General features: G+C 41.0%; 1 protein-coding gene and 1 long non-coding RNA gene across 2 annotated transcripts in view; one reads left to right on the top strand and one right to left on the bottom strand.

The window, feature by feature from the left end:
• ache (acetylcholinesterase (Yt blood group)) overlaps nucleotides 1-11,815 on the top strand; it is a 29,577-nt gene extending 17,762 nt beyond the window's left edge. Inside the window, exons 5-9 of the mRNA XM_082524397.1 lie at nucleotides 1,367-1,589; nucleotides 1,751-1,993; nucleotides 2,422-2,614; nucleotides 3,516-3,685; nucleotides 8,740-11,815. Coding sequence (XP_082380523.1) covers nucleotides 1,367-1,589; nucleotides 1,751-1,993; nucleotides 2,422-2,614; nucleotides 3,516-3,685; nucleotides 8,740-8,861 — 951 coding nt within the window. The 3' untranslated portion in view covers nucleotides 8,862-11,815. The remainder of the gene's footprint in view (nucleotides 1-1,366; nucleotides 1,590-1,750; nucleotides 1,994-2,421; nucleotides 2,615-3,515; nucleotides 3,686-8,739) is intronic.
• LOC309701655 lies at nucleotides 11,812-14,234 on the bottom strand. Its single transcript, XR_014275206.1, has 2 exons — nucleotides 13,589-14,234; nucleotides 11,812-12,072 (listed from the first exon to the last, which is right to left on the bottom strand). It is a non-coding gene; the product is annotated as an uncharacterized lncRNA (long non-coding RNA).
• Nucleotides 14,235-15,654: the final 1,420 nt, after the last annotated feature.

Here is a 15,654-nt window from a genome sequence, read left to right as displayed (position 1 = left end):
CTGCTGTCTCGTTCCACAGAAAATTAAAATAATGAAACACATGAATTTGAAAATAATCAAATGTATTTTTAAAAGGACTCAATAGGACTGTCAAAATAAAAATCATATAAATAAAAATATTGGTTGCACAAATTAAAGTGCTATTAGTATTTAAATACAAAATAATGTGCAAATAGGAAACTAATTTGCTTTCTAGTCCAAAATAACAGGTTAACCCTGTAATGCTATAAGTTTCTGAGACCTCTGTCACATCAACATGATCAGTACTTCCCATAATTTCAAAATGTTGTGGACAAAACTATTTTTTGTCTAAAATTAACATTGTTGCCAAAAATGCCCAATGTATCGAATGCGATACAAAAAATATATAATAAAAATATGTCATACACAACACGATATAGCAAAAAAAAATATTGTGGATTTTGTTTTAAGGGTTAATAAACATCTCAGTTCAAAAAAATCTGAATTTTCTGGCTATTTTTTGACGGGTTGGGTCTGACAGGGTTAACAAAGTTTACAGATGATTCAGTTCATGAATCCACAATTACTCTGAACACGTTCATCACGATCATTTACCAACAAAACAGATTTAGAAAAGACCGTTGCTCATCACATATTTGGTTATAGATCATAGTTTCTCATTAGGTGGAAGAGGTTTACTGCAATATTAAAGTGTGAGATTTAAAGATTTACTATCACGTTTCATCCTGAGAAGTTTCCGACAGCTAATGTAAACATTACTGTAAAAACATTCATATAAACAACATGTCAATGCAACCCACTAACTTGTCAAAGGAGCTTGCAAAGAAAAGCGTCTGGACTTCTTTAAGTTGCTTGTCCCTCTGTGGGGGGATTCTCCCACTAGGTTTATATCTGGGACTCTCCACCATTTGACCTCAGAACTGAAGAAGCTTCTCGGATGAGAGGTGAAACGTCTTCAAGCAACTTAAAGAAGTCCAGACGCTTTTCTTTGCAAGCTCCTTTGACTACGATGACCTGGATGACTGAGAACCTTCACAGACAACCCACTAACTTCATAAAACTGACCCATTTGGACATCGCAGCTCCAGCGTGCCAGCGTTTTAAATGCTCGTGCACTGCATCAGTGCTGTCATGGAAGGAAAGCTCTGCTTTGCACAGTCTGCATTTAACTTTGTTTGCTGTTACATGCTTCCACATTTTTTTAAATCTCCCCGTTGCCAAATCTTTATAATCGACGACGTCATGTTGACGAATCGTTGCAGCCCCAGTACCAGTATGTAAAAGTCACAAAAGGAGTAGCTTGGTTCTGGAGTAGAAAGTAGCACTTCTTGGTGTTCAATGTTGCGTTATTTCACAGTCCCATGTGGGTTTGTAATCCATGCAGGTTCTGCCATGGTCCGCTCTGTTCCGATTTTCATTTGTGCCTGTTGTGGATGGCGAGTTTCTGCCCGACACTCCTGAGGCCATGCTCAACTCAGGGAACTTTAAAGACACGCAGATTCTCCTCGGCGTTAATCAGAATGAAGGCTCCTACTTCCTGCTGTATGGAGCACCAGGCTTCAGCAAGGACAACGACAGTCTGATCTCCAGAGAGGACTTCCTGGAAAGTAAGTTCTCCAAAATCATGTTTGTTTTTTGGATGGATATATGTAACTGAGCAGAGAGAATTGTATAAATCCATCCAAAACATTCAAGTTAATTCTGCTTCAGGTTATTACGGCACAGTTTTACTTCTATCTTGTTAAAAACTTCAGTGTCACTCTTCCAGGTGTTAGGCTGAGCGTACCTCATGCTAATGATATCGGCCTGGAAGCAGTGGTGCTGCAGTACACCGACTGGATGGATGAGAATAATGAGATAAAAAACCGTGATGCCATGGATGACATTGTCGGTGACCACAACGTCATCTGTCCGCTGGCCCACTTCGCTCGCTCTTATGCACAACACAATGCCCTCAAGGCTAATGTGGGTGGCATCAACTTTGGTGGGGTGAACAGTGGAAACTCACAAGGTAGGATACCCGAGTACCAGTGTGGTCTGACAGATCTAGAAGTATATATATCCCATACCCAGACACGCTACTGTTTGAATGACCTGCTTTCTGTTGATAGAACAATTTGGTACGATACTTAAATTAAACTGTGCGTTAAATTTCATGTTTTCACTTTTTAATGCAGATGATAGCTGTTTAAAATATGCTATAATGTGCAGGACAACTTTACAACAATTTAATCTGCATTTGTCATGTAAGCGAAACTGTTGATACTCTGATGATAGATCAGTAAAATATTCTAGTTGGAAAAATGATTTATTTTTTAACTGTCCTTGTAAAAGATTAAAACATATCTGTAGTTTCTGAGTAAAAATGAAATAATAATGATGATTAATTATTTATAATTGTAATTTTCATGCATTTTCTTCCACCATTTATTTCTTAAGGAGGGATGTATCTTTACCTTTTCGATCACCGGGCATCCAATCTGGCCTGGCCAGAATGGATGGGGGTGATCCATGGCTATGAGATTGAATTTGTTTTCGGGCTGCCACTGGTGAAGAGACTCAACTACACCCGAGATGAGGAGAAGCTAAGCCGACGTATGATGAAATATTGGGCCAACTTTGCTCGGACTGGGTGAGGCCACAAAAAAAAACTACCTATGGAATCAGGGTCTATGTCCACGTCCAGTCTTTTTTATGCAAATGCACCTCAGCAGCCATGTTTTTCAGTCAAAATAAATAATGCAGGAAAAGCTGTATGAGTAAGCAGCCCTTTAATTCCTGTGAGACTGCAGGTTAATGAGTCTTGACATGAATTTGGAGGCACAGAGAGCTTCTCCTGACAGTTAACCCTCATGCTACTTGGCTTAAAGGAAAGGCTTTAATAAGTAAATGTTAACACTGTGAGGTACACAGTGGGGGAAATTAAATTATTTGATCTCCTTTTGAAATTGTATCCAGTTACAAAGAATTGAGAAAGCTACAATTTATTTTAATAGTAGCATAAACTGTCAGCAAAAACAAAACATTCTGTAACAGTTACAAATTCATGTGCATTTTAGTGAGTGATCAGTATTTAATCAGCTTGGAAGACAATTCAGTACTTGGTGGAATGACTGCAGCAAGAAACACTGTCAGACATTTCCTGTATTCAATTCAATTCAGTTTTATTTATACAGCGCCAAATCACAACAACAGTCGCCTCAAGGCGCTTTATATTGTAAGGTAGACCCTACAATAATACAGACAAAAATGAAATGAAATGAAATAAAATTTAGTGATCCTTAGTGAGCACCTACATGTTTGAGCTTGAAACAACTCAGATATGATTATCTGAATATGTTTCTCATTGAGCAAAATGGCTTTGTTCTGCGCCATGCTGCAATGGAACATGAAGTAGTGATGTACTACGAGTACCGACATCGACTGCAAGCAGAATTGTTGTGAATCTAACAGTTAGTTTGGAGATCATTTTACTGCTTTTTCGTTTGATTTAGTTGTAATTGTAATATCCTTTCTTGTTCTGTCTGTATCAGAAATCCCAATGACGTGCAGGGAGATAGAGGGAAACGCTGGCCTGTGTTTACCGTCAGCGAGCAAAAACACGTTGGCCTCAACACCGAATCACTCAAGATTCACAAAGGTTTGCGAAACCAGATGTGCGCATTCTGGAATCGCTTCCTGCCACGCCTTCTCAATATTACTGGTAAATACTATTAAATATTACTTCATCTCTACACTTGAAATCTGTACTGAATGCAGGTCTTCACTTATGTTCCACTTAAAATTATGACACTTCTCACTGGATGCATGATACAAGAATTATTTTAAACTAAAGTGGAGCTTTCCCACATAGCAGGCAGGTCTGGCCCGGATCTGGTGTCAAGCCGGCACTGCTGGCTGACTTCTGGCACGGTAAGTGGTATGTCATCCAGATATGGGCCAGGCCTGGCGTAGATGGCACTGTTTATGTGATGGCATGCTCATAAAAAACAGGTCTGGCCCGGATCCGGCATCAAGCTGGCACTTCTGACTGACTGGTGTCATAGCAGGGTGTATGTCAACCAGATGTAGGCCAGGTCTGGCAGTGATGGCACTATTCATGTTCCTATTTTCCTATTTTAGTTAGAGGACCCAAATGCCTTGTTGCAATACTATACTGCTATGGTAGCCAACGTTTCAATTGCAGGTTTGACAGGTTTGTGAGTTTACACTTTATCCAAAACCTAGTGATGGTTTACTCATGGTCACCACCGGGTGGCTGTAGCTCAGGAAGTAGAGCAGGTCACCTACTGATTGGAAGGTTAGTGGTTCGACCCCTGGCTCCTCCAGTCGGCATGTCAAGAGTGTGAATGAATGCAGTTAGGAAGCGCTCGGTTCAGAGAAAGTGTGTGATTGGGTGAATGTGGCATGTTGTATAGAGCACTTTGAGTAATCCGGGAGAGTAGAAAAGTGCTATATAAGAATCAGGCCATTCACTGTCTCAACAGAGTTTCGTCATGTTACTTTTGCACTATTATGTTCCGGCACATGTTGTTATTACATGGCTTGATTAAGGTACACATTAGGCTGACATCTGGGGCCAGAGCTGAAACTGTTCTGGGCCAGCACAGGACCACCAGTGTGTCTGCAACTGGCCCATGTGGGGGCCACCTCTGGCAAACCAGATCTGGGCCACCAAAGGGCCGTCATTCTTTGCAGTATGTGGGTCATGTGTAAGTTGTGTGCAGCCATGGGCCAGTTGCAGACACACTGGTGGTCAGCCTAATGTGTACCTGTATCATTCTTTGCAGTATGTGGGCGAGATCCGTGAAATACCAATTTTGCTATGTGGGATGTAGCAGCTTGTGTCAGTTCGTTGTTTTGTTTTTCTTAAATAAATGCAGCTCCTCCTGATTGGTGTCAGATGGTTGACTCCCCCCTTGAAAACTGTTCGTGGTGTTGATTTCAGACCATGAAATTATTTCATCATATCTTTATATGTAACCCCAAGTTTTGAAAATTTGGGACATTGTGTAAAATGTAAATTTAAGAGAAGAATGGAGCGACATGAAAATCTCATAACCCCTAGTCATTCACAATAGAAAACAGAAACTCTATCAAACTGAAGAGTAGACAATAAAGCAGTTTTCAAATTGATGATAATACAACACATCATAACAAAGTGGGAGAGGACCACATTTACCATTGTGTAGCATCAACTATTGGGGTGGCTGTGGCTGAGAAGGTAGTAAAGTTGGTGGTTTAAAGCACTTTGACGGCTCAAGTAGAGTAAAAAGTGCTATTTACGGACCAGTTCATTCCCTCTGTATTGAACGACACTCTGAGGAGAGCAGTTGCTGGACTTTTGGGAGGGGAAAGCTCTCCCATTGATGTCTGGTACAGGATTCAAGCTGCTAAACAGTAAAAAGAGACACTTTCTATTTTGTGAAAAACATTAGCTCTGTTTGAAGTTGATTGCAGCAATACATATCAAAAGTTGGAAACACTAACTCTAAAGGCTTAGAAAGCAAGAGCTTCTAAAAATAGAACAGCTTGAAGATCATTTTGCAACTAATTAGGTTAACTGGCACCAGCACAGTAACATGACTGGATATTAAAAGGCAGGCGGAATTTCTCAGAAGTAAAGACGGGCAGTGTTCTCCAAGCTTTTTCTGTCACGTGACAGTGAAATGGAGCTTCGCCAGTCTGCAGAAAGCTGCATCTACAGATTGTGGAAGAGTGTCTACTTAATAGTCCTCAATGTAAAATTGCAAAGATTTGGATGTCTTATTACTTACAGTATATTACTGTATGTCCTTAAAAGATCATGGGAGAAATCTCTGTGCACGAGGGACAACGTGAAAATCAATCTTGGATACTGATCAGGCAGCACTGCATTAAAAAAAACAGACATGATTCTGATATTTATCCAGAAATCACAGTATGTAAAAGGAGTTTACCATACCATCCACATATGCAGGTTAAACCTCTGCCATAGAAAAACTAATCCAATATGGTCTGGGGGAACATGGAGAACTGTGGTCAGATGAATCAAAATTTCAAATTCGTTTAGGAAAACATGGATCCTGCATCTCTTGACCTAAGGAGGTATCTGGTTTGTTTAGCATGGATTTGGTATGTTACACAGACCTTTTTATCAATGCTAAAAGGTATGTACAGCATTTAGAGCAAATAAACTCTTTAAACTTGGTCCTGTCCCAACTTCAAGATGCATTGCTGTCATCAAATTTAAAATGACTGTATTTTTTCTTTCTAAAATGTTACTCATGTTCTCATTTTAAGCATTTGATATGTTTTCTGCCAGTCTTCTAGCTTGCTTACTTGCCACAGTGCACTGTGCCACCTACCAATAGAAAGGAAAAAATAATGTGCACATTTCCACGAGAGAAATCCCATGCCTGATTGTATCCTAGCCATTCTATCCTCGCTTTTTACATCCAACACAAAAACTGCAGTCGTGGTGCTTTGATTGTACTCAGAACTTGGAAATTCTGCCTTCTGAATAGGAAGATGTAGGTAACACCAGACTGCAGATGAGCTGCATACAGAGCTGGACTGGGACAAAAAAATTGTCCCGGGCATTTTGACTAGAGACCGGCCCACCATTATAGGAAAAATCTTAAAGCCTTTGAATGAAAACAAACACTGTTGTGACAGTGATGTACACTGTTCTGATGGTATATATGCATTAATCTATCAATCGTTTGTTGTAAGACTCAGATAATTATTTTTTTAAAAGTGAGACATTTTAAATGAGAATAAGAAAGAAAAGTATTTCCTTGTGCCCACCTCTCCCTTTTAATGCCCTACATGGACCCCTGGCAACACTTTGCTAGACCCGCCCCTGCACAGTTACCAGCTGTCAGCTGCTTAGAAAAGGATCCTGGTGTTATTTGTCTCTCAGAAACAGTTCATAACTTCCCTTCAACTCATTCATGTCACCTAAAAGGTAAACCTGTTTCTCCATCACCTGTTCAGCTCTGATGATCCAGTAAGGACATCTCCTGGTTTCATCTTCATGTTTCCCTCTCACCACATATCCAAACCGACATCATGACCAGCAGCTTTACAGCTGTGGCTCCAGCAAACATCAGCTGATACTAGAAAGTAATATTAAATAAATTCTAACAACAGCTGATCAAACATGCTGCTGTTGTTTAGCGCGACATCCGCTGGTTTCCTCTTTCTGGCGCAAAGTGGGCGATAAACAAACAAGAGAGCCGATCAGCTGATCACTGATCAGTTTCATGACTGAAGTACAAACAGGAGAGGGAGGGTGAGAGGATGAGAGAAGAAGAGGCAACTGTGCAGCAAAGACACAGAGTAACTCCAGCTTTGTGCCTTTTTCATTGTAGCTGAAGTCCGGGACAAACTGTGTTTCTTTTCACCTCAATAAGAAACGCGTAATATTTTCTCTGAATACCAGACGATTCCGTTTTTTTACAGGACGGTTGGCAGTAATTAACCTTATGAACAAAATAAAGTTCAACATCATTAACTTCATAGCACCACCCAGCTGTATAGAAACTCCGTCATGCTAGCTAACGAACGAAAAAGTCAGCATAACGAAAATAAACTCCACCTAAACTTGGTTTATATCTGACCCAGAGAGACTGCAGGTCATAACTTCTTACCTGAAGTTCAGTTCACCTGATACTCGGACCGGCGGCCGCTTCGGGTCTCTCCTCTTGCCTCCCTTTTCCTTCATCCACCTGCTGGCTTCCACCACTTGCTAATGTTATTGAATCTGTGGACGCTCCGCGATAGCCACCACACGAAGTAACGAATAACGAGCCTATCTAAATCCCAGTAACGAGTAACGCATTCCCGGTTTTGGCATAATAACTAGTTACTGTGCTCGTTACCACAATAATAACGTAGTTACTGTAACGCGTTACTTAATAACGCGTTAGTCCCAACACTGATCATAAGTTATCTAAGTGACTTGTATATCATGTTTAACCTGAGTGGCGAAAGACCGCGGGGGTCTGAAAACGATGTGCCGGGAGTCCGGTGTTCTCACCGGCTCTAGTGAGCCTTGAACCCTCTAGTTATCGAGCTGGTGGGTAACGTCTCCGAAAACATCGCCGAACTTTTCCAAATATGTGGTGTCTTGATAAACTGAGCAGATATTTGAAGTTTACACAGCTACATTCTCGCCTGAAAATATCTTAAAAGTTTATTTTGTGACCCAGAAAGAGTAATAAGAGTAATATTAAAACTAACTAGCTGCCACCATTGTTGGAAACTGCAATTGGCTTTAGCTAATTAAAAAAAAAAGGCAAAGAACAAGGTGCGCATTAGGTTTGGAAGATGGGATAGGTTGGCCACGAAGGATTCACCCGACCCATCCTTCAAATCTGGGGAAATGAAGGACGCATTCGTCAGACCCATTTGGAGGAGTTTTTGAATTTGCACAGCCTTTCTCGTGTCACTGAAACGTAATTGGGCTACAAATGCGGTTCCTGAATTTGGACACAGCTCCGATACCGGTCACTGCTGCTTCTTCTTCTTCGGGGTTTAACGGCAGCTGGCATCCTTGTACATGCAGTGCTGCCATCTTCTGTTTCAGTCCGTTATTACACTCTTAAATCCTTCTACTTATTCCTGCGTCTTTTGGGATCTTACAAAGCTTCAAACGACGGATCGACTATTAAAACTATCAACGAATCGTGACTAGTCGACAAATCGTGGCAGCCCTACTTCAAGCTCAACTGCTAACCGTTTTTGCTGTTCTGTCTCTGTTTCTTCTCTCAGACAACATAGATGAGGCAGAACGTCAGTGGAAGGTGGAGTTTCACCGCTGGTCTTCCTACATGATGCACTGGAAGAGTCAGTTTGACCACTACAGCAAGCAGGAGCGCTGCACTGACCTCTGAGCGCCTCAGCGAGGAGACGACGGAGAGAAGAGCGGCGAGCGAGCCGTGGCTGTTTTCCTCCATAGTTCCTGAGTGAAGGCTGACATCTTTTTGTGGTTCTTTTGGTTCACAGCATACACAAGCAGAGGCACTGTTGTCATTTATTTATATTATTTATAATATTTATTGTTTTGTTTTTTTATTTGTGTATGTGTGTCTGTGGAACTTAAGGGCTGTGGAGTAAAACTTGTCATTGGAGAAGTAAAGATGCGTCATTACCTCGAATGTGTGTGCGTAACTATGTGTGCGTCTCAGAAACCGCCCAGTTTGACTCAGATAACTTAACTGACCCGTCACACTGCTCCACTATGGATTTACTGTAACCTCACTCATCTCTGTGGTCATCTCGTCACTTTTTTTGCTTTCTGGGGATTTCTTCTTTCCAACATATCAGTTGTATTTTTGGTCTCATCACTGTTTTGTTTCTCTTTTATTTATTTAGTTATTTTTATTAATACTGTTACAACCACTACTCCCATTACCTGTACTGGTCTTGCTTTGTTTGTGTGTTTCTCCTGTGGTAAGCCATATACTATTTTGCATTTATCTAACTGTTGCTGTGTGTGAAAATATCTGATTCCTCACATTTTACTCAATGTTAAAACTGCTGTATTCTAGTTTGATGTGAGATGTAGATAGTATATTACATCCAGACCAACTGACTGGTGCCTAACTCGCATTATATTACAAGTTCACTCAGTTTCACAGTTGAATGGAAACAGAAACGAGTCCCGTTGATGTTTATGGGTCCTCTTGAGCATCGCCTGTCTGTTGAAGCGCGTCGGTGCTCAATTCTTCTAAATGTTCAGCCTTCCTGTGAGGGTCGATTCTTCTGCACAACTGCACTGAATTGTGCATGTGTGCGTGGCCACCCAGTGTCCTTCACAGGGGTCCCGTGTGCCACTCATGTGTGAGACAGTAAGCTCGATCTTTCTTTTCCTCCTTTTTTCTGTCACTCCTGTTTGTCTTCCACCACAACAACCCTTCATCCAGTCCCTCTCTCTGCTTTCTGCCTCTCCATCTTCCTTCCCTTTTATTGTCCTCTCCACTCTAGTTGTCATCTTCATCTCTAATAAACCTCCACCCACCCTCATTTCTTTCTTACTCTTTTCCTTTATCCATTATTCCCGCCTCTCCCTTCCTGTTTCTCACTTTTATGTTAGGCCTTTTCCATTCCTCGTTTGTTTCCTTTCACTCCCTCCTTTTAGTTATTCCTTATTCATCATCTGCCGTATCTGTCCCTCCTTCCTTGTCGGCTCTGTTACATCACTGCTCCCTCTCCCTTCCCCCTTCCTTGGTGCTCCTGCTTTGTTGTTAGTCTAATGGAGGTAGAGTAATTCACTCAGCTGCAGGATAATGTGGCAGAGTACTGGCTCAGCCTCTGGCCTGCTAGCCAACAGGACCTGCTGAATGCAGAGGTGGAGAAGTGATGGGAAAATGACAAGACAGAGAAATGCACTCCTATGTCACAAAAGTAATACAGATATGCACTGATCATTTGAAAACTCAGATGTGCATTTTGTTACATCCAGGGCCATAAAAAGACGTTTGCATGTTCGATCCTGTGATTTGGTTGCAAACACTCATGTGTGGCAGCATTCACCTGCATTTGAAAGAAAATCAAGAAAAAGACTTTTAACCTTTAACTTGATGCTCACAATTTTCCCATTTCTGGGTGCTTCGGTGACCCAAGCCGCCTCTTACTCTTACTTAATGACGATAATCTTATATTTGCATATCTTATGAAAGAAGTCGGAGCCTGCATCGTTCCCCGTGTTGTGAGCATGTTATACTGAAGAATCAAGACAGTTTAGTCAGATTACAACCTTGTTTGCGTAGGATCCAGATACCGTTTGTTCCCCTTATCTTTGTTAAGATATGTTGCCTCATGAGTTATTATTAGTTTAGCAGTAAATGATTCACTTTACATCCAGTTGTCTTGTTTACACAAGACCTGTGATACGAGCTCGGTCACCTGGCAGGTTGTTATTCATCCATATTTTCTGCACACTAAATAACTTGTGAATATTTATTAAAGTAATATTTGCATTCAAATCTATTATATTCTACATTAAAAGTATAATCGTACAAGACTTTGGGGCAACTCTGCCTGAGTTATGAGTCACTACCACCCATATCACTGTGTATGTATGTGTGTTATCACTGTACTTCTGTCAGCCTTTCTTACATTTCCATTTGAGTATTGTGAGGGAGCTGAAGCGACGCTCTGATTAGCTGTTGGCTGCCCCAGCACAGTGTCCCCGTTGGCATGTAAAGCTCCTATTTGTGGCTCAGTCGTGTAGTCTAGCTTTAAAAAGAACTAAATATGACAAAAAAAAGTATTGTACATGTGTAAAATACCAGTAAAGAGTGCATGTTTGAAAGGCCATGTGACTGACACCTCCTCCCTCCAGCTCCTCTCGGACAGAGAGATCCTGCTTAAGCCACTTCTATCGAGTCCTTGTGCATGTCCAGAAGCCCATCATCTGCAGTGTATCCTACCAAACTCTGACTGTTATATTCTGTGAAATTTGTACTTTCAACAAGCCTATTATCCAGTATCTCATGTAAGGTACGTTTGATGTTAGCAATAACAGAAATGCATCAGTAAAGGAATATATTTGATATTTAACGCAGTGAAAATAAAACGTGATAAAACAGCAACGATGAGGGGCAGAGTCATTTTAAAAGCAATATTTATTCAAAGTATGAACTTAATATGAGTGCCGATGACTATTTTCTTGTATAAACTGTTTGTTTGACTCCTTTTCAGTCCTCTGCCTCATCGTTGTTTGTTTCAGTCACTGGTACTGTAAGTGTTGAAGGCTTCTGTAGCTTCCCAGTATGTCTCTGTGTATGACGAACGCTGACTTTATTAAGCTATAGCAACAGAAATAAAGGGAGCCTGCTGTCGATCTCAAGTTTTTTATTGAATCTCAGCATGTACCGACAGACACACAAGTTTTAGTCTCCGTCTGGACTATAAAAAGTGTCCCGTGTGAAGATTTTTAGTCTGCAGCACTGAAACAGACACACTTCAGAATAAGACCGTGCAGAACACAACTACTAAACATTTCAGTCGTTTGATTATCTCTCAACTTTTAATAGTTTAGGTGATGCAAAACACTGAGCCAGCCTTGCTGCTCCAACAGTATTTGAATAGTACTGTCGCCTAGAAATGAGAATAAAATCCATCAGTTGTTGTGACAATAAAGACATCACAGTCTTGAAGTCATTCACACAAAGTTAATAATGAATGTGTGAATGCAAATACATTGTTGCAAATGATTGACGATGTGTGCAAACGTTTCACAGCTACTCTGTCATCTGCTGAAATATATGAACATATAGTTTATAGGGGTGCAACGATACACAAAATTCACGGTTCGGTTCGGTTCGATACTTTGGTGTCACGGTTCGATATTTTTTCGATACAAAAAAATGTTCATGCATTTTTAATTTGTCATTTATTAAAATTATAAATATATATTTTAACTCAAAAGTACAGTTTTTAAATTTAACCCTAACCCTTGTGCGTGTTTTTTATTTTGACAGCGAATGCGCACCTGCGGACCACTTATGTGCCGCCCTGGTTATTTAGCTCGTCATATTGCAGCCACAGAAATTCTTTTGTCCATGAAACCATAAAGCTGCACTTTCTTTTTGCCTTATAGTCTGATTTGTCATAACTTCTCCGTTTTGCGGTAAGCTTTTCTTTGGCTGTCACTTCTTCACCCTGACCTGTCTTATTTGGCTCAGCAGAACTGAAATGCTTTTACACGCTCACTCACATAAGCTCAGCGATTCTCTGCGCGATCAACCTCTCACATGTTTAAGCTTGCTGCGGGAGATTTCACTTGTCATGTTTGCATAGTGAGCTAACGATTAATAAGACGATGTCAGAGGAATTGGTGCACAAATTATCATCACTCACAGATCAGTGCTGTCGCTCTCTATACACAGTTCGCACGATTGCAAAGTGAAAGCAAAAAAACAAGCGCAAATTCAAACGCGACTTCAATATGTCACATATTGACAGTGGCTCACCGATGCCAATGACATAATTACCCAGCTACATTTCTGAAAGAATGCAAAAGCATTGACATATATTTTTCCTTCCTACAATAGCCTGACGGGCAGGGAAGAGAAAGATTTTGGTAGCCCGACTGAAAAAAATCGCTAGCTCCAGGACGTCGGGCTAGCGATATTGCGAGCCCTGTAGCTGATTGAGGAATCACTCATCTTTGGAAAAGAGAGTTTATTACAGAGAAATGTCTCTTTCCAAAATAAAAGCTATACTATCCGCTTCTTCTGGGCTATATTCTCAGCAGCATAAGGAGAATCATGTGCTAACAGCTGTCTAAATGACTCGGCTAAAGTTAGTAGCATGCTTGCTTTTTTTTGTCTGCTTCCACTTGTCTTTGCACTAGGATGATGTCGGCGTAAATGTGCAGTCATATTCGTTGTGTTCCCACTAGTGCTTTCAGGTTAATCTCGTTGAAATGACCTTAACGCCACAACACGGCAAATCTCCGTTAACGAGCTACCGCCGATCGCTCCGTGCATGGGGCTAGACGGCCAACACGTTAACGAGCTAACTGCGCTAACACACTAGTTCACACCAATGTAATTGAGCATTGCATGGCACATCCAACATACTGTTTTACTTTAGTCCATGACTCGCTTACCTTCAGGGTCATACGTCACATGAAAACCAAAATAATTCCAAACGCCAGATCTGAATGAGGTTCAATTTGCCTGTTGCAAGGAGAGCTTAACTTCTGTCTCGCTAGCTTGCCCTGCGCTCTTCCTTCTGACTATGCTGTCTGTGTTGAGCGCTCAGTGGATCTGCGCTCGACAGTGCAGCCTAGGCGGAGTAGTCGAACACAGATTCACTGAGCGCTCAACACAGACAGCATCGTCAGAAGGAAAATTGATAAAATAAATTACAAATGTTGTATTGTTCGATACATATGCGTACCGAACCGAAAGCACTGTATCGAACGGTTCAATATCGATACGAATATCGTTGCACCCCTAATAGTTTAATACTGACTCACTCTGAACCTTGTGAGTAGTTGAGCCTCCTGGTTTATCATCGAGCAGCACAGGATAAGGCAAACATTTCTGTGATGCTGTTTAATCCTTTGAACAAGAAATTAGTTTTGAATTATCACTTTAAACCGTGTGGGACTGAACCAAATGAGAACTAATAAAGTTTGGTAAAACTGGCACACAGACAATAATGACTAACAAAAACGTCAAAGCTTTCTGGAGTGGAAATATGGAAGATGGAGTTCCACTGTGTCCAATCAGGACGTGGATTAACTGCCTCGGTGGGTCTGCTGGATTAATATTAATGTCAAAATGACAGTTTGTAAACATGAGATGCTGTGAAATTGTGACAAAAACACAGGAGTCGACTTTTCTAAATAATAAAGTAGATTCATCCAAATAAGACCGAAATAACAAATGTGTTGTTTGATTGAGTTTGTGATGAACAGCAGAATGTTTCTATGCATCCTGAATTATTCATTCACTCACGCATTTAAAGCGAGCAGGAATGTTCAGGGAAATCTGATGCCAAAATCTTAGAGAGCACTGAAAATAATCCAGTAATTTTCTTTCGGTTCTTTGATGTCGGCAGCACCAGCAGAGGGCAGCAAACCCGGTGTCTTACTTTCTTAAACCAAAATAATTCACATAAATCAGCCTCAAATATGAGGAAACTTACCTTCTGCTGTTTTTAAAGGTTCCATGTGATCAAATACTACGCTGTAGTATAGCAGGATAGTATAATAGCAGCTCATATGTAACGGAGGGGAAAAAAAAGACTGAATAAGAAAAACAATATTTACAAATATGACCTAAATGGTAAATTTAGGTCATATTCAGATAGATTAACAGTAGTTTTAGTTGTCAATAAGCCACTAAAACTACTGTTAATCTATCTGATTAATAGCTGCCTTGGGAGCCACCATCTGGAGGAGGAGCAAAAGGAGGACAAAAATATGTTGTTATTGCTCCTTATCTGTTCGCTGCTGATATCATAAAGTGCGCTCCACACAAGTTCTGGCACAGAGGCAGCAGGTGATGCATTGCTCACACTGCTACGTAAGAATTAAGTATCAGTAACCATTTTATCGATGTTTCCTGTAACTTATTGAGGCAACAAGTGAGGAACAATGAGCTACACCTTAGAGACAAAGACTCTGAGAGGAGTGATCAGTTCAAGTATCTCAGGGTCATATTCACGAGTAATGGGAGGAGGGACCAGGAGATTGACAGACGGATTGGTGATGCGGATGCAGCGATATGGATGCTCTACCGGTCTATCGTGGTGAACAAAGAGCTGAGCGTAAAAGCGAAACTCTATATTTACCAGTCGATGTTTATCCCTACTCTCACCCATTGTCAGGACACGCTGGAGAGATTATATCTCGGCTGGCCTGGGAAGGCCTTGGTGTTCTCTAATGGCCATCTAATTTTTACAGCACCAAATCACAACAGCAGTCCATCCAATGTGCTTCATATTGTGAGGCCAACAATGATCCAGAGACAACACCAACAACCTAACAACCCCTGATGAGCAAGCACTTGGAGAAAAGCAAAACTCGATTGTAACATGAAGAATCATGTGGCAGAACCAGGCTAAGGGAGGGGAACAAAACAAAAAACAAACAGAGGATCAACAGGGGGTCCATGACCCTCTTAGGGACACTCCCATAGGGCTTAAATCTGGGACTCTCCACCA

Source organism: Aulonocara stuartgranti (assembly GCF_965226115.1).
Source record: "Aulonocara stuartgranti genome assembly, chromosome: 3".
In the NCBI taxonomy this organism is placed as follows: Eukaryota; Metazoa; Chordata; class Actinopteri; order Cichliformes; family Cichlidae; genus Aulonocara; species Aulonocara stuartgranti.
The sequence above is the reverse complement of the archived record's forward strand: the minus strand, read 5'-3'. Positions and strand labels throughout refer to the sequence as shown.